The sequence below is a fragment of the Trichoderma breve genome, chromosome 3, assembly GCF_028502605.1.
Source record: "Trichoderma breve strain T069 chromosome 3, whole genome shotgun sequence".
In the NCBI taxonomy this organism is placed as follows: Eukaryota; Fungi; Ascomycota; class Sordariomycetes; order Hypocreales; family Hypocreaceae; genus Trichoderma; species Trichoderma breve.
In genome coordinates this window covers 32,280-54,559 of record NC_079234.1, presented here as the reverse complement: position 1 = coordinate 54,559, position 22,280 = coordinate 32,280, and the positions used below count along the sequence as shown (strand labels likewise).

At 46.3% G+C, this 22,280-nt stretch overlaps 3 protein-coding genes across 3 annotated transcripts; 2 read left to right on the top strand and 1 right to left on the bottom strand.

Moving 5' to 3' along the window:
- Positions 1–1,193: 1,193 nt before the first annotated feature.
- T069G_04436 (major facilitator superfamily domain-containing protein) lies at positions 1,194–2,851 on the top strand (the record flags this gene model as incomplete). Its single annotated transcript, XM_056171646.1, has 5 exons — positions 1,194–1,795; positions 1,854–2,250; positions 2,310–2,514; positions 2,571–2,642; positions 2,694–2,851. 5 exons carry the CDS (start codon positions 1,194–1,196, stop codon positions 2,849–2,851), a joined length of 1,434 nt encoding a protein of 477 aa, XP_056028504.1.
- A 116-nt stretch (positions 2,852–2,967) lies between these two features.
- Positions 2,968–4,182, bottom strand: T069G_04435 (2OG-Fe(II) oxygenase superfamily domain-containing protein; the record flags this gene model as incomplete). Its single annotated transcript, XM_056171645.1, has 4 exons — positions 2,968–3,299; positions 3,413–3,740; positions 3,804–3,965; positions 4,024–4,182. The coding sequence occupies 4 exons, from the start codon at positions 4,180–4,182 to the stop codon at positions 2,968–2,970; spliced, it is 981 nt and encodes a 326-aa protein (XP_056028503.1).
- A 1,135-nt stretch (positions 4,183–5,317) lies between these two features.
- T069G_04434 (AMP-binding enzyme domain-containing protein) lies at positions 5,318–22,147 on the top strand (the record flags this gene model as incomplete). The annotated part of the gene is made up of 5 exons (XM_056171644.1): positions 5,318–5,931; positions 6,078–18,151; positions 18,226–19,311; positions 19,377–20,388; positions 20,452–22,147. The coding sequence occupies 5 exons, from the start codon at positions 5,318–5,320 to the stop codon at positions 22,145–22,147; spliced, it is 16,482 nt and encodes a 5,493-aa protein (XP_056028502.1).
- Positions 22,148–22,280: the final 133 nt, after the last annotated feature.

Here is a 22,280-nt window from a genome sequence, read left to right as displayed (position 1 = left end):
AGCCAGCTCTGGAGCTGGGCTACTGAAATTCCAGGACACATTGTAACCACAGTTGGCCGTGATGTTACATCTAGAGTTTTAATGATGCTAGCCAACTCTAGGCAGACCTTTGGCACATCTATGGGAAGAGTACAAATAAGAACAACATGAGAGTCGGATCGTTGTGAGGTGACCGTACTCCAAATGGCCGGGTCCAGATTATTATTCGTAACAGTAGCAAGGGGAAACTTCGCTTTCAATTCATCGATCTGCTCCTGTCGACGAGCTGTAACCGAGATTTTACACACATCTCTCCAGCTACTATTTGTCGAATAAATGCCACTTATGAGGGCCTGTGCAAGACATCCGCCCCCTATGAATGTGAGTTGATCAGGCGTTGACTTTCCGGGTTCCATAGCTTTCAAATTAGGTCGTGTTGAAGTCTCATCCGGAGACTATTTGAGTGTATTGGGCGCAGAATACTTGAACAAAAAGATACCAAGAATCTTCAAGATAACCCCTATGGTAAATCTTCAGTAATGTGTGCTGGCCTGATATCAAGACAAATAATTTAGTAATTGAATACCCACTTTTTTGGTGCTTATAGCTGGGCGTGATATACTCAATGCCACTAATGTTGCGTGTTGCGTATTGCAGTTTTCTGATCTTTACTTCAACAAAAGAGAGACGCACTAAGAAGGTGCTGATTTCCATATTCGATTATGTACCAGCTAATAACTTGCTTATTTAATTGCGTAATAGCCTTGATTTGGCCAGAATCCTACTGTTCATGGGGGTCGTTCTAAATGCTAACCATGTAAGTGTTGTATTACAGGGGTAAAGGGAAGGGTATGGAATCGATGATCTAAAGCAACGCTTGCACACATCGTCTCCGCAGCTCCCGGGATTTAACAAAGGTTCCTTCCTCCATTGCTCGAGAGAAAAAACCTTTCGATATCCACCTCCCTAATCTATCTGTGGTTTTGTTCCGAGTAATAGCCCCGTAGTGCTCGTATACGAAATCTTGGGGTGGCGTGAGTTGTCTTATTTTGTACTCCGTACTTATCGGCCAACTATAAAGACGGATTTCCATATGGGGAAGAAGCACGGCAGGGTTCCGTAATAAACCAAGCTCGGATCACCAACACAAGAAAGAAAAGGGAAGAACAAGTGATATTCTAGGTGGTCATGGAACTTCCAGAGAACGCTTGACAATGCCCGAACCAGATGATGGCCTAGAGTCTTCACCTCTCCTACAGGCGTCTGATGAAGATGCAGAGGAGAGAGAACAACCGAAAGCAGATAATCTCAAATGGAGCAAAGTTGCTATTCAAAATGCCCTTTTGGCGGCAACTTTTCTCGTCCTATATGCATTCGCCGACATCTTGAGATATATATCAACAGTTCGTCTTGTCGAACTTGGCATTTGCCGTGAGCATTTTCTCCAAAGCGACCCTCAATCTGAAGAACATTATCGCAACATTCCAGAGCATCTCTGCAAGTTGCCAAGCATTCAGCAGCGGCTCGCACACCTACGTGGCTACCTGGCAGCTTTAGAAGCCATTGTTGGTCTAGTCTTTACACTCCCATACGGCCTACTTGTTGACCGCCTTGGAGAGCGTCTGGTTGCTGGGATCAACGTTATAGGATATTTGCTCTCCTGCGCATGGATTACCGTGGTTTGCTACTACTGGCAGTTTTTCCCCATATGGAGCGCCGTGCTGGCGCCACTATTCAGGATAATTGGTGGCGGATCACCGATTCTCTCATCAGTCATATACTCAATTGCGGCGAAAAGTACTCCGGATTCCAGCAGGTAAGTCCCCCCACGTTCGCATTTCATTCGGGGCTATGGACACTAACTGAACCCGCAGAGCTCAGTGTTTCTTTTTTTTCATGGCTGCACAACTCCTGACCGAAATCTTATCAATCATGGTAGCGGCGCAATTACTTGACCACAATCTTCTGTTTACGCCCATGATCATTAATTTTCCGGTCGGCCTTTTATGCCTTGCCACGCTTTTTATCATCCGCCCCTGCGCGACTCATCCTGCCGGTCCACTACCAAGAGATAGGTACGAGTCAGCCAGAGGATCAGCAGCAAAGGTTCTTGGGTCTATTCGAGGTAGCAGCCACGTTCTTTCGGAACTTTTGAAAGACCGTAATGTTGTTGCACTACTTGCTACAGTCCCTGTGGCCAAGCTCGTGAACCCTGTTACCGAACTAATGCTTCAGTATATTCCTAAAAGGTTTGGCCTATCGCTTGCATCGGTTGGTTACAGATCCACATCCTGCCTCTTCCGTTGTCCTATTTTCTCACTGGTGCACAGGCTAGTCGAGCCTTGTCCATTCAAGCAATCGAAAGCTTGATCCTTCTCGTCGTCATTCTACCAATCCTGAAGAAAGTCTTCGAAGTCAGGCTCCATATTGTATCTGCAAAAGCGGATCTATTCATTGCTCAGTATGGTTTTTTGTTCATGAGCGCAGGCTGCATCCTTATGGCGTTATCTCAATCATTGGGGGCCTTTATTTCAGGTCGGGATCTTTTACTCGCTCAACTTACTCGCCTCCAGCTAACTGTAATCTCGCAGGGCTTCTCGTATTCACACTTGGTTGCAGCACACGGCCAGCTCTACAGTCTATAATAACCGATCTAGTTAAACGTGAGCATATCTCTGTTCTTTATGCTATTATTGCGGTTTGTGATGGTATAGGATCAGCCGCTGGTGCGTTTATACTCAACCGATCCTTTGCAGTTGCCATTGGGTGGGATAATAAGTTGTATCTCGGGCTACCATTCGTTATCGGCATGGCGTGCTATATCCTTGGCTTCGCGGGGTCCATGCTCGTTGGGGGCGATGCGCTTCTATGAAATCGGAATGGGTGGCTTGGGAACTGCTCTACCCAAATTTCGAGGCCATTTTCGATCAATTCTTTCAAGATGGGCTCATTTTAGTAATTATATCTTATCCTATCCTATGAAGAATGCTAGTATGTTCCTGAGATCCTCATATGTTGAAACTCGCCCGCTGTCATAAATGACACGTCTTTTGCTTTCGCTGTGTCGTGTAGCAGTGGGCGTAAACTCGCCGCTCGATTGGGCTTCGCAAAATACGCAATGGAAAAGCGTTCCGCTACCGTATCTTGCATTGGTCCCGTCTGATCTTCCTGCGCTAATAAGCTAGGCAAGTGTACGCGATGCCGAGCGCTGCATAATCCGGTCCACATCTGCAGACAGTCTCCCACATTGAGTATACACTCGTAACGGCCTCCACTCTCGATATCAACAAATTCACCACTTCCGGACGGCAGTTCCATTTCTAGGGAAAACGTTAGCAGCTTCCTGATAAAGGCTAGCTGGGGCAAAGAAAGCACATGGATAGTGGGGGGGATTTGCGCCAACTGAGAAGCAAAATGGAAACATAATTCTTACGCAATCCACCAACGTCGTCTTGGAACAATAATGTAATGGTGCCGAAATCAGTGTGAGCTGCAATGCGAGTCGAGTGGGAGAATTCGCCACGTGGTACGGCAGGATAATGCGTCAAGCGCAATTCGTTTGACTGCTCGGAATGCAGTTGGCTCAGAGTCTGCCTGGGGAGCCCTAGGCCAACGGAAATGGCTTCAAGGATGGCTAGTTCAGCGCGATAGCAACTTGAAAAGAATGATGTGAAAGTGGGCTGGAATGCGTCGTGCACCCCGGGTGGCGGCCATATGTTGCCATAGAGTGCATCTTGTGGCGATCCAATATCATATGATTCCTAGTTGAGCGAATTGGTCATGAGAATGTGGAATCTGTGAAAGTCTGGTGCTGGTCGGCAAACCTTCATATCTTTCAGCAGGGGCCTTGGTACAGACGTGCCGTGGTTTGAGACGGCAGAGACATTCTCAATGCCGAATGCACTGTAACCTCGGTGGGGAGTTGCTGTGGGAGGGTGCGGAGATTTCAGTTTCTGGTCCAAAGGCAGCTGGAAGAACTCTCGACTCTAGATAGCGAGCGGTTAGCGTACGCTTTGCATTTCGATGTACACAAGGTTGCTCAACTGTCTCAAAGGCTCCGTCGATATCTGATGGCGGAATGCCAATATTGGCCAATCTAGCGAAGCCAAACTGCTTCAAACTCGACACCAATTGACGGCAAAAGCCCTCCCGCTCAGCGGTATTGGTGCTATAAAAATTGGAGAAATCGAGCCGCTCGAACATGGTTTGATGTTCGACAATGCAGGACTATCAGATACCTTGCTCTTCCTGGTTGTTCAAAAACTACGGACCACTGTAATCAACTTATTCGTTGTGAGAAGTCGTATTTAACATGCTGTGGCTTCCAAGGGAGGCAATGTTATAATGACCCAGGTCGTGCCAGGGTGTCGGGACGGCTCGAAACTAAGGCGGCGTATTCTTTGCTAGTACGGAGTACATACGGAGTACGTCCACGATCTTTTGGAAACTCCACACATGCCAGGGTACGGGGAAACGACTTGAACTGCCCCAAGGGGTATCACACCGTGGCGAGGAACTAGCCACCGTAAACAGGTTAAAATCCATCCATGGGAGATAACATTGGTACTGTTGCAGATGCGGGATATAAGCCAAAGGCGTCCTCGATAGTTGCGTTTTGTGAGGCCCACAATGTCTCGGTTTTGCTGTAATTTGTGGAATACGAATACATGAAAGTCCAGTCAAGATGAAATCTACTCGTTGGATCCACGCTTCGTAATCCAACTGGGAGGAAAACCTTCCAGTTAATCCTAAAATCCCCAAAACAACCTAAAAATCAACATCATTTTTTAATAGGAGGTCTATAGTTTTTACACATAAAATAAAAGTAACAAACCAACACTAGATAAAAAAAAGAAAAGAAAAAAAAGTATATTAAGAAAACTTTAAAGAATAACTTTTATATATACTGTTTATTTAATTATAGGGGTTATAGTGGTTGTAAAGCTAATTTTATATTATAAATTTAGCTGGGCGTAGCTAGGTTTAGCCTAGGATCCTATATATATCAAGGTCACTAAGCTCCAGGGTACGGACCTCTCTCGGTCTGAACAATGACATTTACGTACGTTATCTTGTCCTCCACGGTCTTTAGCTTGTTTTTACTAATATTTGGAGAAGATTGCCGGGAAAAGGCACTATATACCGTGATCGTTTCTACACAAACGGTTAAGCTGAAACCTGATTGCTTATTTTCGCCTAGGAACAGCTCCGCAGATATCATGGAATCATGGTAGGGGCGTTTCATTATACCTCCACCTCTGTCAATAATACTTCCAGTATACGGCAACGGAAAACGTAAGCCAAGTTACAAGATTTGATCATAATTATACTCTTGAACATGTCCGAGACACAAGGCTTCGATAGCTCAACCAAAGTCATGGCAGATGAACAAGTCGTCCCACCCAACTCTAAGAGTGATTCTGTGTCAGAGCAAGACCTTGATCAGATATGGACTTGGAATGCTTCGATACCACCTCCAGTGGAAGGTTGCGTTTATGATCTCATCAAGGAAATAGCTCGGAGCCAGCCAGATGCCCTGGCAGTTTGCGCCTGGGATGGTGATTTCACCTATTCTCAGTTGAACGACCTGGCTAACGAGGTCGCCCATCGTATTCTCGAGTTTGGCATCGAACCAAGGTCGAACATACCGATTTTATGTCCCAAGTCACGATGGACTTGTATCGCAATGCTTGGTGTGATCAAAGCAGGATGCAGCGCGATAGCCCTTGATGGGACTCAGCCTGATACAAGATTGCGATCAATCGTCCACCAGACAAAATCTAGATTGATCGTTTCATCAGCTACATATGCTCCGAGGGCGGCTCTGTTGATGGATGTGCCAGTCCTTCAGCTTGACGACACATTACTGGAAGTTCAGGAACTCTCAAGAGTTCATTCGTCTTCATTACCCTCCATCTCACCATCGGATACTGTGTATATATCGTTCACGTCGTAAGTGGTTCTCGGCGTTTTTTCCCTTTTTAATTTCCCATGGAAAACCTGGCCTGGTACTTGTGTGAAGCAGGCTACAACGGCCCTCACGTTAAGTGTATCTTTAGCTTGTCGCATTGTATTATTGACACATGGGGATTATATAGAGGTACGACTGGGCAGCCCAAAGGTGCCTGTATTAGCCACTCGAATGTCAGAAGTGCAGTCCACTATCAAGGCAAGAAGCTTGGATTTCACCGAGGAGCGCGTGTGTTTGACTTTGCTCCCTATTCCTTCGATGTAGCGTGGAGCAACTTTTTGCATACGCTATGCGCAGGTGGCTGTCTCTGCATTGCTTCAGAGCCGGACATGGTGAACGATCTCTCGTCCGCCATAACTGCATTTAAGGCGACCTTGATCAACATAACCCCGACTGTTCTGCGAACAATAAGCCCGATACCGCCAACTATTGAGACGGTGCTTCTAAGTGGCGAAATGCCATATCGGGAAAACGTGACCGAATGGGCTGGACGCGTGAGGCTGCTTAATACTTATGGACCTACCGAATGCACTTTCAAATGCGCCTTCTCCGTCATCAATCCATCCCAGGAGGGTCGCCCAGATATCGGTACCGGAGTTGGTTTCTCTACCTGGCTTGTCGACCCTAACAACCACGACCGGCTTGCTACTATAGGATCAGTTGGGGAGCTGTATCTCGAGGGTCCATTAGTTGGTCAGGGCTACTTATCAGATCCTGAAAAGACAGCGGTGGCATTTGTCAACGATCCCCCATGGCTACTCGCAGGAAGTCGTAACCGACCCGGCCGGCGGGGTAGACTTTACAAGACTGGAGATCTTGTAAAATACAAGCCTGATGGCAAGCTGCTATTTATTGGCCGGAAGGATAACTCTCAGTTGAAAATACGAGGCCAAAGGGTCGAAATTGGTGATGTTGAGCATCACGTACGTGCTTGCCTTGACGACTCTCTTCCAATTGTTGTCGACATTATTCAGCCCTTTGGGAGCGATAGCTTCTCTTTGACTATGTTTGTCTCAACAAAAAATATGGATACTGAACGCGTCAAAACATTACTGGATGGTCTTGGAGACAGGTTACGGGATGTGTTACCAGCTTTCATGATCCCCAGCATCTACCTCCCAATCGATGATATCCCTGTCGCCTCTACCGGAAAAGTTGATCGCCGGTCATTGCGACAAATGGGAAGCACTATGTCCTGGAAGAATATTATTGCGCTGCAATCAACCATTTTTTCCATTAAAGAATATTGCGAGCCTGCTACGGACAAAGAGAAGCAACTCAGTACGGTATGGGCAGAGGTCTTGGACTTGGACGCTGGCCTTATTAGCACAACGGACAACTTCCTTCGACTTGGAGGTGACTCTGTGGCTGCCATGCGTGCGGTTGCGAAGGCTCGAGAGTACGGATTGACATTGACTGTTGCAGACCTTTTTAGAAGCTCAACGCTGAGAGATCTGGCTCGGATGACTGAGAAGCAAATACTCAGCCACGAAGCTGAAGAGATCACGCCGTTTTCCATGTTGACTGGAACAAAGAATAAGACGGATATCTGTAAAGAGGCTGCAATCCTATGTGGTGTTGAGGTGGCCGACATAGAAGATGCTTATCCTTGCACGCCACTACAGCAAGGAATGCTCGCAATGACGAGCAGAGACGAGGGCGCGTCACGTCTTGGAGGCGAATTCCCGAATTTGAGGATGGACTATGTTTCGAGAACCGTTTATGAACTACCCGAAGATATTGATATTGAGCAGTTACAGGCTGCATGGGCAACCACCGCCACGAGCGCATCGATTCTTCGAACAAGAATCGCTGATCTATCTGGTGAAGGCCTTGTGCAGATTGTTGTTGCGGACAGCCGTGTGCGGGAGCTGCAACAGTTTCAACACATCAATAGCTTTCTGGAGCTAGCACAGCCCATGGGTTTGGGGACTCCTTTATGTCGCGCAGGCGTGATACGAGGTGACTCCCAATATTTTGTTCTGGAAAGGCACCACGCCATATTTGATGGATGGTCTACAATACTTATTTTGGACTTCCTCGAGGCATCTTACCGACAGAACGGAAGAATATTGCAACCCCTTGAACCCTTCCAGCCATTCATCAAGTATACCTTGTTAGCAGACAGCCCAGAAGCAGCAACGTTCTGGAAGTCTCAGTTTGCTGACTCCGAGGCCACCATTTTCCCATCCCTTGGCCACGTATCAGATGAAAAACTCGATATAAGTCATGAAATCACAAATTTGGAGTGGCCACGCAGTGGTATTACACCGTCGTCAGTAATACACTCAGCACTTGCATTGTTGCTTGCCTCATATACAAATTCGAACGATATCAAGTATGGAGCCACTGTAAGTGGCAGACAGGCCCCTGTTTCCGGAATATATCGAATCGCTGGCCCTACAATTGCTACAATTCCGATACGGACGAAATTTGATTGGGATTCTACGGTGGAAACTCTCTTACAGCAGGTCCAGCAGCATGCCATAGAGCTCTCTGCCCATGAACAGTTTGGCCTCCAGCGTATCCAGCGCGCTCAAGAAGATAACGAAGAAGCAAGCCAATTCCAAACTCTCTTGGTTATCCAGCCAGCTACACAAGGGACAAGTCAGAAAGATGGTGGGCTCTTTTCTCATGCAAAAACTCTGAAACTTAATCCCCCAAAAGACATATTCAAGCAGAGGACAAATGATAATGATGCAGAGCGCAGCAAGATACTTCTTAAAACTAATGGAAGTGAGCATGAGACATCCCAGTTACTTCATTTAGATACTAGGAGTGACTCTCAGCATATATCTACGTCCAGCCTTGTTACTAAAGATGGACAGGATGACAGCATGGGCATATACAACTCGTATGGAATGCTGATAATCTGTCAGCTAGAGGATTCTGGATTAAACTTGAAGATAAACTTCGATTCAGGCGCGATTAGGCAGGAGCAAGCCCAACTTTTTGCACATCAGCTGGAGCACTTGATAAGACAGCTCTGCGGTGGACAAATGACAATTTCACCATTGCGCAATATTGCCTCAAGCAGCGAAGTAGATCTCAAGCAAATATTCAACTGGAACACAACATTGCCAGAGCTAGCCGAGGGATCCATAACTGATTTAATCGACCAGCAAGCCGTAAACTCTCCAGATGCTATTGCTATTTCGTCATGGGACAGAGAATTTAGCTACGGGGAGCTGGAAAATGCTTCAAATCGCTTAGCGTGCCGCCTTCAACAAGAAGGAGTTGGTCCCGGATCAATTGTCATATTAAGCTTTGAGAAATCTTCTTGGATGGCTGTCAGCATGATATCTGCTCTGAAAATTGGTGCAGTCGTGCTACCGATGTCTTCGCCGACATCGAGCAAACGAGCGCAAGCTATAGTTGGGAGCCTACAACCAACAATTGCGATTGTATCAATTTCTTCTGATGCATATCCGTTCCGAGATCTAATTCCAACTTTTTCTATCTCTTCGTTGGTGCAATTCAGCGACGAAGAATGGCTTCGAGTACTTCCATCCCATGAGACACACTGTTCAGACCCGGCTCTCGTATTATTCACCTCTGGCTCAACAGGAGTACCCAAGGCTATTCTATGGAGCCACAAAACCCTATCGAGCAACATTCAGGCGGCCAGAGATTCTTTCAACATCACAACTAGTAGCAGGGTATTCCAGTTTGCTGGATATGACTTCGACGTTAGCACTGTGGAAACACTTGCAACATTATCTGTTGGAGGTTGTTTGTGCATACCATCTGAGTCAGATAGGACGAATCGACTAGCTGGAGCGATCAATGATGCCAAGGCTAATTGGTTATGTTTGACCCCTTCTGTATCCGAAACTCTTGTTCCCACAGGACTTCCCTCGTTGAAAACTCTCGTGTTCGCAGGCGAAAAACTGCAACGCAAGACTGCGTTTAGGTGGACAGAGCAGATCGATGCAGTATATAACTGGTATGGACCGGCTGAAGCTTCAGTCGCGACTTCATGTTCAATTGACAAAAAGACATGGAAGAATGGACTCATTGGTACAAGTAAATTTGGCGCGACTTGGCTTGTCGACCCGAAAAATCCAAGTGTTCTAGCGGCAATTGGTACAATTGCGGAACTGTGCATCGAAGGGCCTCTTCTTGCGAGCTACACGGGTAAAGATAGCCAGACGTTAAACGAGAAAGCTTTCTTTTCTCCGTCTTGGCTTCGTCGCGGTACTTATGAGCCAACTTCACAGAGTGGACACCTCTATCGAACTGGCGATCTGGTCAAGTACGACGTTGACGGAACCATTCTCTTCATCAGCCGAAAGCAGGACTCACAAAGAAAGATAAGAGGCCAGAGAATAGACCTGAATGAGGTGGAAATCTATGCTCAAACGTTTCTGCTTGGAAAGCTTGATGTAGCAATTGTAGCCGAAATCATTTCTCCATCGGGTAGCGGCAGCGATACTTTGGCTCTCTTCATTAGTCCCGTGGGCACCGAGGCTCATGAGGAAGGCGTTGCACGTTTCGTCAAGCGAGCCCTGCCTGCTGATGAACTGGAACTCGACCTTTCAAACCATCTGCCATCATATATGATACCAAGAGTCTATGTTTCTATCGAAAAAATCCCCATGAATCACTCTGGAAAGACTGATAGGAAGCGCCTGCGCCTCATCGGCAGTTCATTAACCCATGAACAATTGGCATCTATGCAGCCTTTACGCAAAGAAACACAGATGCCCTCTGGTGCTATGGAGACAATACTACAACAGATTTGGTCCGAAGTTATCGGCATTGACGCTGATGCGATATATGCTAATGACAGTTTTTTCCGCCTGGGAGGCGATTCCATTACAGGCATGCGCCTGGTAGCATCTGCACGTAAACAAGGATATTTATTGACGGTTGCAGATATTTTCGAAGCGCCTCAACTTGAGAAAATGGCATTGAAGATTCAGCACGATGTTAGTGCTCTCGAGGTGGTGCGTCCGTTTTCACTTCTCGGAAGCGGGATTAGTGAGGCCGAGGGTCGTTCATTTGCGGCCAGACTGTGCTCGGTTTCGGAATCTCAAGTGGTTGACATTTACCCTTGCACATCCTTACAGCAAGGTTTACTGGCTCTAGGAGCTAGGAAACATGGCCAATACGTTTCACGCAGTGTTTTAGGGCTGCAAGCCGAAGTTGATACTGAGCGACTTCAACAGGCATGGCTGGCTACAGTGGAAAAGCTACCGATCTTGAGAACACGAATCATAGATATTCCTCGCCAAGGTTTGGTGCAGGTAGTTCTCGAGGCATCTCCTTTACGATCCGGCCAAGATGTGGAATCCTATGTCCGGGATGATGAACTGGAGCCGATGGGTTTGGGGATGGAACTCTGCCGCGCCGCCATCATTGGTCGCAATTTCATATTCACAATCCATCACTGTACTTATGATGGTGACTCACTGAAGATGATTCTGGATGAGATTGAGTCACAGTACTATGGAAAACCTGGATTGGCTGTTACACCGTTCCAAAACTTCATCAAGCACCTAAGCCAAGTAAGCCATCAGGACGCATCTAACTTTTGGCAAAACCAGCTTGCAAATTTGGAACCTCGACAATTTCCGGTTCTACCAAGTTCAGACTATCAGCCAAAGGCAAATGGAGATCTTGAACATTCAATTTCACTGAAATGGCCACATACTGGAACCACGCCGTCCACAATAATACGGTCATCTTGGGCAATTCTGGCCGCTCAATACACATCATCAAGTGATGTCATGTTTGGATTGACAGTGAGTGGACGTCAAGCAAACCTTAAAGGCATAGAAAAATGTGTTGGACCAACCATATCGACAATACCTGTTGCGGTTTCGTTGAATTGGAGCGAGACCGTCGGAGAATTCCTTGAGCGATTGCAACGCCAAATGACCGAAACAACACCCTATGAGCAGTTTGGACTTCAAAATATGCAGACTCTATACAAACATTTGGATTCTTCCATGATACAAACTCTGCTCGTAGTGCAGCCCGTAGCTGAAGGAAAGAGGCTGCATGAAGATAACCTGTTGTTCAAAGCTCGAAGCTTCTCGGCAAATCTCAGTACACAAGGCACCGATCCTTTCAATACATATGCTCTGATGATTATTTGCGAATTAGCATCCAATGGGCTGCGTTTGAGAATGAGTTTTGACAGCAACATCATTGCCAAAGAGCAAATGCGTCGCATGGCGCATCAGTTTGAGACTATTCTTGGACAAATATGCTCGGAAAATATGGCGGCAGCTACACTTGATGCAATTCAGACAGTCAGCAACAACGACCTGGAATTTTTCTGGAGTCGAAATGCAAAGCTTCCTCGCGAGACAAATACATGCATTCACGATATTATCGCGGCAGTTGCAACAGCGCATCCAAACAAGATTGCCATAGATGCTTGGGACGGACAGTTTTCCTACCAAGAAGTTGAAGACCTTTCAACTACTCTTTGTCAAAGACTGATGCAGCTGGGAACTGAAAAGGGTTCAGTTGTTTCAATTTGTTTTGAAAAATCTAAATGGGCTCCTGTCGCTCAAATCGCTGTGTTTAAAGCTGGGGCTGTTAGTTTGCTGCAATCCAGTGCCGTTCCTGAGCGTCGAATTGCCACCGTCTTTGAGAATGCTAATGTCAAGATCGCATTGGTCTCCGAGTCTCTCATCGAGATGATTTCTCGACATGCTAACAGTTTTACGATCGAACAACTGTTGACAGCGCCCCATCAAGATGTACGCATGCCGTTACCGATATTGGAAATGAGCGATCCGGCTGCCATTCTTGTTTCATCTGGAAGCACAGGAGAACCAAAACAAATCCTCTGGAGCCATAGAGCATTGTCGGGAAATGCCAAAGCTCATAGTGAATACCTGTCAATCGATGCATCTTCTCGAATCTTCCAGTTTGCCTCATATGATTTCGACCTTGGCACTATCGAGGTCATGTCTGCGCTTGCCAGTTTAGGTTGTGTGTGCATACCATCAGAAGCCCAGAGACTGGATGGATTGTCAGCGGCTATCAATACCTTTGGAGTCAATCATGTTAATGTTACCCCTTCGACGGCCAAACTTCTTCGCCCTGAAGATATGCCCAATCTATCAACCCTCGTATTCGCTGGTGAGAACCTCACTCGGCAGGACATCGATAGATGGAAGGGAAAAAGTCAAAAAATCATCAATTGGTACGGACCTGCTGAGTGTTCTGTGGCGACTTTCTGCGCTGTTGACAACGAGAGCTGGCGTAGCGGTGTTATTGCGCGGATTGATTCGCGGCATCCGACCCTCTGCTGGCTCATTGATCCGAGAAACTACAACAAGCTGGTACCTTTTGGTGCCGTTGGCGAAATTGCACTCGAAGGGCCCATGTGCTCTGAAGGCTACCTTGGAAATCAGACGAAAACAGACCTTGCATTCTGTAGAGATCCAAAGTTCCTGGAATTAGGGCAAGGAATGGGCAAATCCGGTAGACCAGGCCGCATTTATCGTACTGGCGATCTGGCTAGATATGATACCAACGGCGACTTAATCTTTTTGGGTAGAAAAGACTTTCAACTCAAAATCCGAGGCCAGCTTGTTGCGCCGCAAGAGGTAGAGCATTCTATACGGCAAAGTCTTGTGGGTAGAGACGAAGTTGAAGTGGTGGTAGATGCTGTCATGCCTAAACATAGTGGCAACCTTACTCTTGTTGCATTTGTCAACTTGGCTGCTCAAGATGAAGTAGAAAGTCTAACGGCAGGATTAAACGAAAAGCTTAGAACTGTTCTACCACGATATGCCATTCCATCTTACTACATACCAATTCCATCCATTCCGACCACACAAACAGGAAAGAGAGATCGAGCTCGATTACTGGAAATTGGGTCTGATTTCAACCCCCCACGTCAAGAATCCGAAGGAAAGAAGCTAGAACCATCAACTACTACCGAGGTCAAGCTGAGAGAACTGTGGTCTCTTGTCCTTGGTATAGATCCTTCTGAGATCTCGGCAAACGATAGCTTCCTGAGAATCGGGGATTCTATACAGGCGATGCGATTGGTTGGAATAGCCCGACAGCAGAATTTGCGTTTATCAGTGGCTGAGATCTTCCAGCATCCTATATTGCTGGATATGGCAAAACATATTCGACATATGGACGAGGAGAAAGATGCGGTTTTCATCGGCCCATATACGCTGCTTCATCCAACGCAGCCAGTAGAGCTTCTACGTCAACAGGCAGCATCCATGTGCGACATTGCCTATGATGACGTTGAAGACATATTTCCTTGCACGCCGTTGCAAAAAGGACTATTAGCCCTGACTATAAAACGTGAAGGCGATTACACCGGTCGCAATATTTTGAAGATCAAACCATCAGTCGATATCGCGCGATTTAGAAGAGCGTGGGAGAAGGTAGTCTCTACGTTGCCTATCCTACGAACACGGATTGTGAATCTTCCAGAGCAAGGCTTAATGCAAGTCGTTATCCGCGAACACAGCTATTGGGTTGAGACAGAAGATATCAGTGAGTATCTCACAAGGGAGAGGCAACTAAATAAGGGACTTGGGTCCCCTCTCATGCGATATGGGCTCGTTTCGAAGAGTCTTAGCCAAGAACGAGCGCGTTCAGGCGACAGCGAAAAGGAATCTTCCTCTTCGTTCTATTTTGTATTGACCATGCACCATTCCATCTACGATGGCCTAACTACGCCATTAATATTCGAAACATTGGAAAATTTCTACAACGGCAAAACACCATCCACCCACTCTAATCTCCAGTCATTTGTTAAATATATGGGAAAAATAGACAGGAAAGCCCAAATTAACTTCTGGGAAGCTCAGTTCAAGGATTTGGAGGCTGTACAATTCCCTGCCCTACCATCTCCAACATATCAACCACAGACGAATACCATTTTAGAGAGGTCTATTAGAGATATCACTTGGCGGACGGATAATATCACTCCGTCGACAGTGATACGCTCTGCATTCGCACTACTATGCTCGCAGTATTCTAATTCAACGGATGTTGTATTTGGAACAGTGGTAGATGGGCGCAAGGCTCCAGTTGAAGGTATTGAGAGGCTAGTAGGCCCTACCATTGCTACTGTGCCAATCAGAACCAAAATTACCAAAGAACTAACTATTGCGAAAATCCTCGACGCAATGCAGTATCAAGCGACCGATATGATTCCATACGAACAAATGGGGCTATCGGCAATACGCTTGATCAGTGATGAAGCGCAACAAGCGTGTCAATTCCAAGCGTTTTTAGTCATCCAACCGCAGGAGCAAAATACGAAGGAAAATGATCTTTTTAATTCCGCATCTACACAGATCGACTCTGAGGTTGAATCTCGTCGTTACCATGGGTTTAACTCATATGCATTCTCCTTGATTTCTACTTTAGATGAGGATGAACTAAAATTGGAATTCTGCTTCGATTCGACTGTTATCGAGAATGAAGCTGTCCAAAGAATGGCAACAACCTTTGACCAATTGCTGAGAAATCTTTGTTCACATGGTCTAGACGATTCATCTGTTGAAAATATCACTATGGCAAGTGACCAAGACCTCAACGAGATTTGGAAATGGAACTCTGATCATCCGGAGAGCATCGAACGATGTATCCATCATCTTATTGAAGAGGTTGCCCAAATCCAACCTGATGCTTTAGCAATTTCTGCTTGGGATGGGGACTTGAGCTACGAGCTCTTGGATCGCTTAGCCAACGCAATTGCCTATAAGTTGGTTGAAATCGGCGTTAAGCGGAATATGATCATTCCAATTTGTTCTGAGAAGTCAAAATTTGCCATGGTAGCTTTTCTTGGTGTTATTAAAGCGGGAGGCGCCGCCCTTCTATTGGATCCCACTCTGCCCACCTTACGGCTCAGGTCCATCATCGACCAAGTTAATCCATTGATGATTCTTACCTCTGCCTTACAAGAATCACTGAGCTCTACCATGGGCACGAAAACTTTGCTCGTGAGCGACAGTTCAGACTTTATTCAATCGTCCATGGCCAAAGAAGCAAGCCGTGCTACTACAGAACTGCCATTTGTTGACCCTTCTGATCTATTGTACGCAATTTTTACAAGTGGAAGTACAGGAACTCCCAAAGGCTGTCTCATGCAGCACCGAAACTTTAGCAGCGCGGTATTACATCAACGAAGCGTTTTAAAGCTCCATAATCGCTCACGAATGTACGATTTCTCATCCTATGCGTTCGATGCATCTTACTGGAGCGCCTTTCATGTCCTCACTGCCGGGGGAACTTTATGTATCCCAAGTGATGCAGAAAGAAAGAACAATCTGACGGAGAGCATTCGGAAATTTTGCGCCACAGACATCTTTCTCACTCCATCCACGGCACGTCTAATAGACTCTTCACTAACACCGACGTTGCACAATGTTCATCTTGGTGGCGAAGAGGTTACAAAAGACGACGTTGCTCGGTGGTTACCGTATGCAAACACTTTTGTATCTTACGGGCCAGCTGAATGCTCTGCGGGAACACTATACTATAACGTGCCAAATATAATGCCATCGCGACTAGCTATAGGCAAGCCCGTAGGCGTCTCTGCTTGGATTGTGGATCCTGAAAACAGTGAGCGCTTATTACCGATCGAGTCTGTGGGAGAACTCTGCTTGGAGGGCGCATTGGTCGGCAAAGGCTATCTGGAAGACAAAGAAAATACACAACGATCATTCATTGAAAATCCACAATGGCTACTAAATGGGAGTCCTGATGGTTCCATACCCGGCCGGGGAGGTCGACTTTACAAAACAGGAGATCTCGTAAAATACAATTCCATTGACGGAACGTTCATATTCGTTGGAAGAAAAGATACACAGGTTAAGCTCCGAGGACAAAGAATCGAGCTCTCTGAAGTTGAGCACCATGTCCGAAGCTGCTTGCTTACAAGGCTGGAAGTTCATACAGCAGTCGCAGAAATTATTACTCCAAAGATTACGGGAAGATCAGCGCTAGTTGTATTTCTCCAGCTTCAAAAGACTGATGATGTCAACATACGGGATGTTATGGATGATGTTGAATACGAATTGCGTCAACGACTGCCATCTTACATGATCCCGGTAGCCTTTATACCGCTGGAATATATTCCCCTTGGGATGAGTGGTAAAACGGATCGGAAACATCTGCGCCGGTTGGGGAGCTATATAACCCTAGAACAATTAGCCGGCCCAGGGAGTTCCTCAGATGGCAAATCACAGCTAACCGAGTCGGAATTTCATCTTCAACATCTGTGGTCAGCTGTTCTAGAAGTTCCAGGGGACAAAATTGGAAAAAACAGTAGTTTTTTGAGACTTGGGGGAGATTCAATATCGGCTATGAGGTTAACCGCTGTAGCTCATACTCAGGGAGTCAATCTAACAGTGCAAAACATCCTTGGGGCAGCGCGGTTGTCTGAAATGGCGAAATATATGACATACTTTGAATCAGAAAGCCCCGAGGCGCATGATAACGTTATTTTACCGTTTTCGTTGCTCAAAAATCCAGGCTCAAAAGATCAAGCTTTTGCACACATATCGAGACAGTGTGGAGTCGACATTTCACAAATCGAGGACATATTCCCTTGTACCGGAGTACAAAAGTCTCTTCTCTCAGTGACCGCAAAATCCGAAAACTCATATACGGCGAGATTTTCTTTGCGGCTAGGCGACGATGTCGATATAGAGCGTCTCCAGAGTGCTTGGGAAAGAGTGAGTCGGGCTGTAGCACCTATTCTGCGGTACAGAATAGTCGACGTTCCATCAGAAGGTCTTGTTCAAGTGCAGATAAAGGAGTCTATCGATTGGAAAGCCTATGGAAGTGTTGAGGCATATCTTGAACAAGATCAAAGCGAATCAATGGGGTTGAACAAACGCCTTACTCGACTCGCAATTATCCAAGGCCCAAGTGTTCAAGGGCGGCTTTGTCTCATCACTCAGCATCATGCGATTTATGATGGTTGCTCATTGAATCTACTTTTGGCAGAGGTAACAAGAGTATATGCCGGTAATGTAGGCAATGGTCCCATTGCTCCCTTTCAGCAGTTCATCCAGCACATCATGCAGGTTGATCAGGATGAAGCAAGAAAATTCTGGAGTAATCAATTTTCAGAGCTGGAGGCGATCCCATTTCCAGCCCTGCCGCATCAAAGCTATCAACCCAAAGCCGACAGCACTGTTCGACGTCATCTAAAAGAGATTAACTGGCAGAACACAGACGCCACGGCTTCAACAAGTAAGTGCTCAACGACGGAGCGATCAGTACTCATGACATCGGTTACTGAATTTACTAATCTGGGTATCCCACAGTTATTAGAACAGCTTGGTCAATTCTCACAGCTCGCTACACGGATTCGAACGATGTGATTTTCGGAGCAATGGTCACTGGACGACAAGCGCCTTTGGTTGGTCTCGATCGCATGATCGCGCCTCTTATAAACGCCGTCCCCGTGAGAGTCAAGATAGACCCAAAAGCGACGGTCGATAGGTTGCTACAAAATGTCCAAGCACAAGCAATTGCAATGATTCCCTATGAGCAGACCGAATTGCTTGATATCCGACGAATCGACACGAATGCAGAGAGTGCAAGTCGATTCAACACTTTATTAGTTGTGCAGCCTCCAAGCCAAACTGAATATGCGGATGGAGGCAGTAGTCCGTTCCAGCATCAGCCTGAAGTGTTTTCTACTCAGGATGGTCTTGACGACTTTAATCCAAATGCGGTTATGCTGATGTGCCAGTTAGCCAAGCCCAACGATCTCGAGCTGGAAATTAGCTTCGACTCCAACATCATGGATTCGGCTCAAATGGAGCGCATCGCCAATCAGTTCGAGCACGTTTTGCGCCAGATTTGCAACTCGACTACTCAAGCGGTAGAAGACATCGATCTGCTTAGTGCACAAGACATTAAGGAACTATGGGATTGGAATGGCTCAGTACCCACCACAGTCCAAGAGTGTGTGCATGATATGATTGCGAACACAATGAAAAGACAGCCTCAAGCAATGGCAATATGTTCTTGGGATGGAAGCTTGACATATTCTGAACTGGATAACCTTTCATATCGTCTGGCTTCTCACTTGGTCGCGCTAGGTGTTCAACCTGGAAGTATAGTTCCTCTCTGCTTCGAAAAGTCAGTGTGGTATCCTGTTGCTGCTCTTGGCGCAATGCGGGCTGGAGGGACATGCATCGCCATGGACTCAACTCAACCAGAATCGAGACTGAGATCGATTGTTCAACAGGTCAATCCTAAACTGGTTCTGTCTTCTGTTAACAATGAAGCGTTGGCAAGCCGCCTCTCCGATACTGCTGTGGTCAGTATTGACCGTAGTCGCATTCCAGAAGCACCTAAGGACTTCATGCTGCCCAAGATTAGCCCTTCAGACTTATTATACGGTAAGTCCCATTCGATTCTATCTTCATTTGACAAGTCATTATGCTGACGTTGGTACACTGAGTAGTTGTATTCACAAGCGGATCCACAGGCGTACCTAAAGGTATATTGACGACACATGAGAACTTTGCATCTGCAGCTACCCACCAAATGAATATCCTACATATACATGAAGGAACCCGTGTCTTTGACTTTGTATCATACAGTTTTGATGTTTCCTGGTCCAACCACCTACAGACATTGATATGTGGAGGTTGCCTATGTATACCATCAGAGTGGGAGCGCAAAAACGACATCGCCGGCGCGTTCAATAGGATGAAGTGTGACTATGTGTATTTTACACCTTCGGTTGCCCGATCCCAGGAGCCATCCTCGATGCCTGGCATCAGGACTTTGGCAATGGGCGGTGAGCCTATTCAGGCGTCTGAGATATCTCGCTGGACTCAAGCGGAAACTGTTATAGGAATTTATGGGCCAGCCGAATGCGCTCAAGCACTATCCTTTGCATACCTGGACTCCAAAACACGGAACAATCACGTCGGAAATCCGTTTGGTGCAAGGACTTGGCTCGTACAACCAGGTCGCCCAGACCGCCTTGCCGCTATTGGCACCGTTGGAGAGCTCATGATTGAAGGGCCAACCGTTAGCAAAGGATACTTTGGCGATACAGACAAGACGAAAGCAGCCTATATTCAGGATCCAATATGGCTCTCGCTAGGCGCCGAGGAACATCCAGGGCGTCATGGTACACTTTACAAGACTGGCGATCTCTTGCGCTACAACTCGGATGGATCCATGGACTTTTTGGGGCGGAAAGACGGTCTAATTAAGCTTCGAGGTCAACGAATTGAGTTGGCGGAAGTGGAACATCATGTGCGCTCCTGTATGGGCGATCCTAGCTTGTGTGATGGCATCGCCGCGGAGATCATTGTGCCACAAAACAGCACCAACCCAATTCTCGCCGTTTTCTTGAGCCTTTCTGAAGAAAATACAATCCAACTCAAGGAAGATGTACAGTCAAAACTTAGACGAGTCATGGAAGGGTTGGAAGAGAAGCTATGGGATTGTGTGCCGCAGTAGTAAGTATTTCCCAAGCTAACTAATATGAGTATATGGGAAATTGCTGACTTGATTCCGTATAGTATGGTCCCTGGAGCATATATACTGGTCGAAAAGATTCCTATGACAACCACAAACAAAACAGATCGGCGGTCTCTACGAGAACTTGGAAGTAGGCGAACCCTAGAGCAGCTTGGGGAACTACAATCTCATGGGAAACCGCGAACCATGCCATCCACTCTGATGGAAAAAAGGCTTCAGACCTTGTGGTCTTCTGTTCTTGAGATCAATGCTGAAAGTATTGGTGCTGAGAGTAGCTTTCTCCGAATTGGCGGAGAGTCAATTGCCGCTATGCGACTAGTCTCAGCGGCACGGGAGCAAAACTTATCGCTGACTGTTGCAGACATTTTCAAGTCACCGCGTTTGTCTGAATTGGCATTGTTGGTCAAAGAAGTCAACGCTGATGAATATTCCCATTTGGCAACGCCATTCTCCTTACTAGAGTCTGATGACACGCAAGCCTTCCTGAAAGAATTTGTAAAGCCTGCTCTAGATGTTGATCTCGAAGCTGTCAGGGACGTGATTCCCGCAACAGATTTTCAAGAACGCTCAATACTAGATGCACTTCAGGATCCGCCGAACAGATATCCTCATTGGATTTTTGACCTACCTGCTGATGTGGATTTCCCAAAGCTTGAGCGCGCTTGCTTTGAACTAGTGAATCATTTCGACATTCTGCACACTGTCTTCATCAGAGCTAATGGCCGTTTTTGGCAAGTTTTATTACCGAACTTCAAGCCAACATACGATCATGTGGATGCAGACAACCAAGATATGGCGTTGTTTATAGATTCAATCTGCGGGGAAGATCTCAAAAGACCTCGACAATTGGGTCGTTCATTCGTTCGTTTCATCAGCGTCAAACACGCCTCAGGAAAGCATAAGCTTGTATTCAGAATCTCGCATGCTCAATTTGACGGCTTCAGCTGGGGATTGGTTCTTCAAACGTTGTCGACTCTCTATAATCAGCAACGGCTACTGCCATCTTCATCTTTTGCCCAATTCATTTTCTTCAATGAGAGGAAGAAGAGAGAAAGCAAGTTTTTCTGGGCTTCAAGGCTTCATGGATCATTATATCCAGCATGGAGTTTCAGCGACTCAGCAAATGACACATATGCTACAGATGACAGATTGACAATCAAGAAAACAATTCCAATGCTAAACACTCAGAGCATTGGAGGGTTTACGCCTGCGGTGATATTCCATGCTGCGTGCGCAATCGCCCTTTCTCGTCAATTTAATCAACAGGATGTGCTGTTTGGTCGCCTTGTGACCGGCCGTTCAATGCTACCAAGTCATCTCCAAAACGTTGTGGGCCCCTGCATGACAGAGGTCCCGATCCGAGTGGGTGTAACTACAAACAGCACTCTCGCCGAAATTGCTTCGCAGCTACAAAGCCAATTCATTGAAGATTCGTCACATGAAGCTGCAGGAATGGTCGAGATCATAAGAAATTGCACAGACTGGCCACAAAATGTAACGGATTTTGGCTGGCGAACATCCTTCCAGCAGGAAGAGGAAACTGAGTTTTCATTCTTGGGGTCACCTAGCACTGTTTCATTTTATGAACGACCCTTACTTCCTCGCAATCGTCCTGAGATATACGCCACGCCACGAGAAGGAAGCCTTGATCTCGAATTTGAAGGGAATCGGAAACTTACATCGGAAAGTACAGTGATAAAAATTTTAGCAGAGCTTCAATATATATTACAGGTGTAGGGATAGCTATACATATAGTAATAATATTAGTATTCTATCTTACTCTTCTATATTGAGTTTAAGATAACAGAGAAAAGAGCGAGACGAGGCATAGAACCATGAGCATTCCGCAGCGATACAAAGCGAAAAGGAA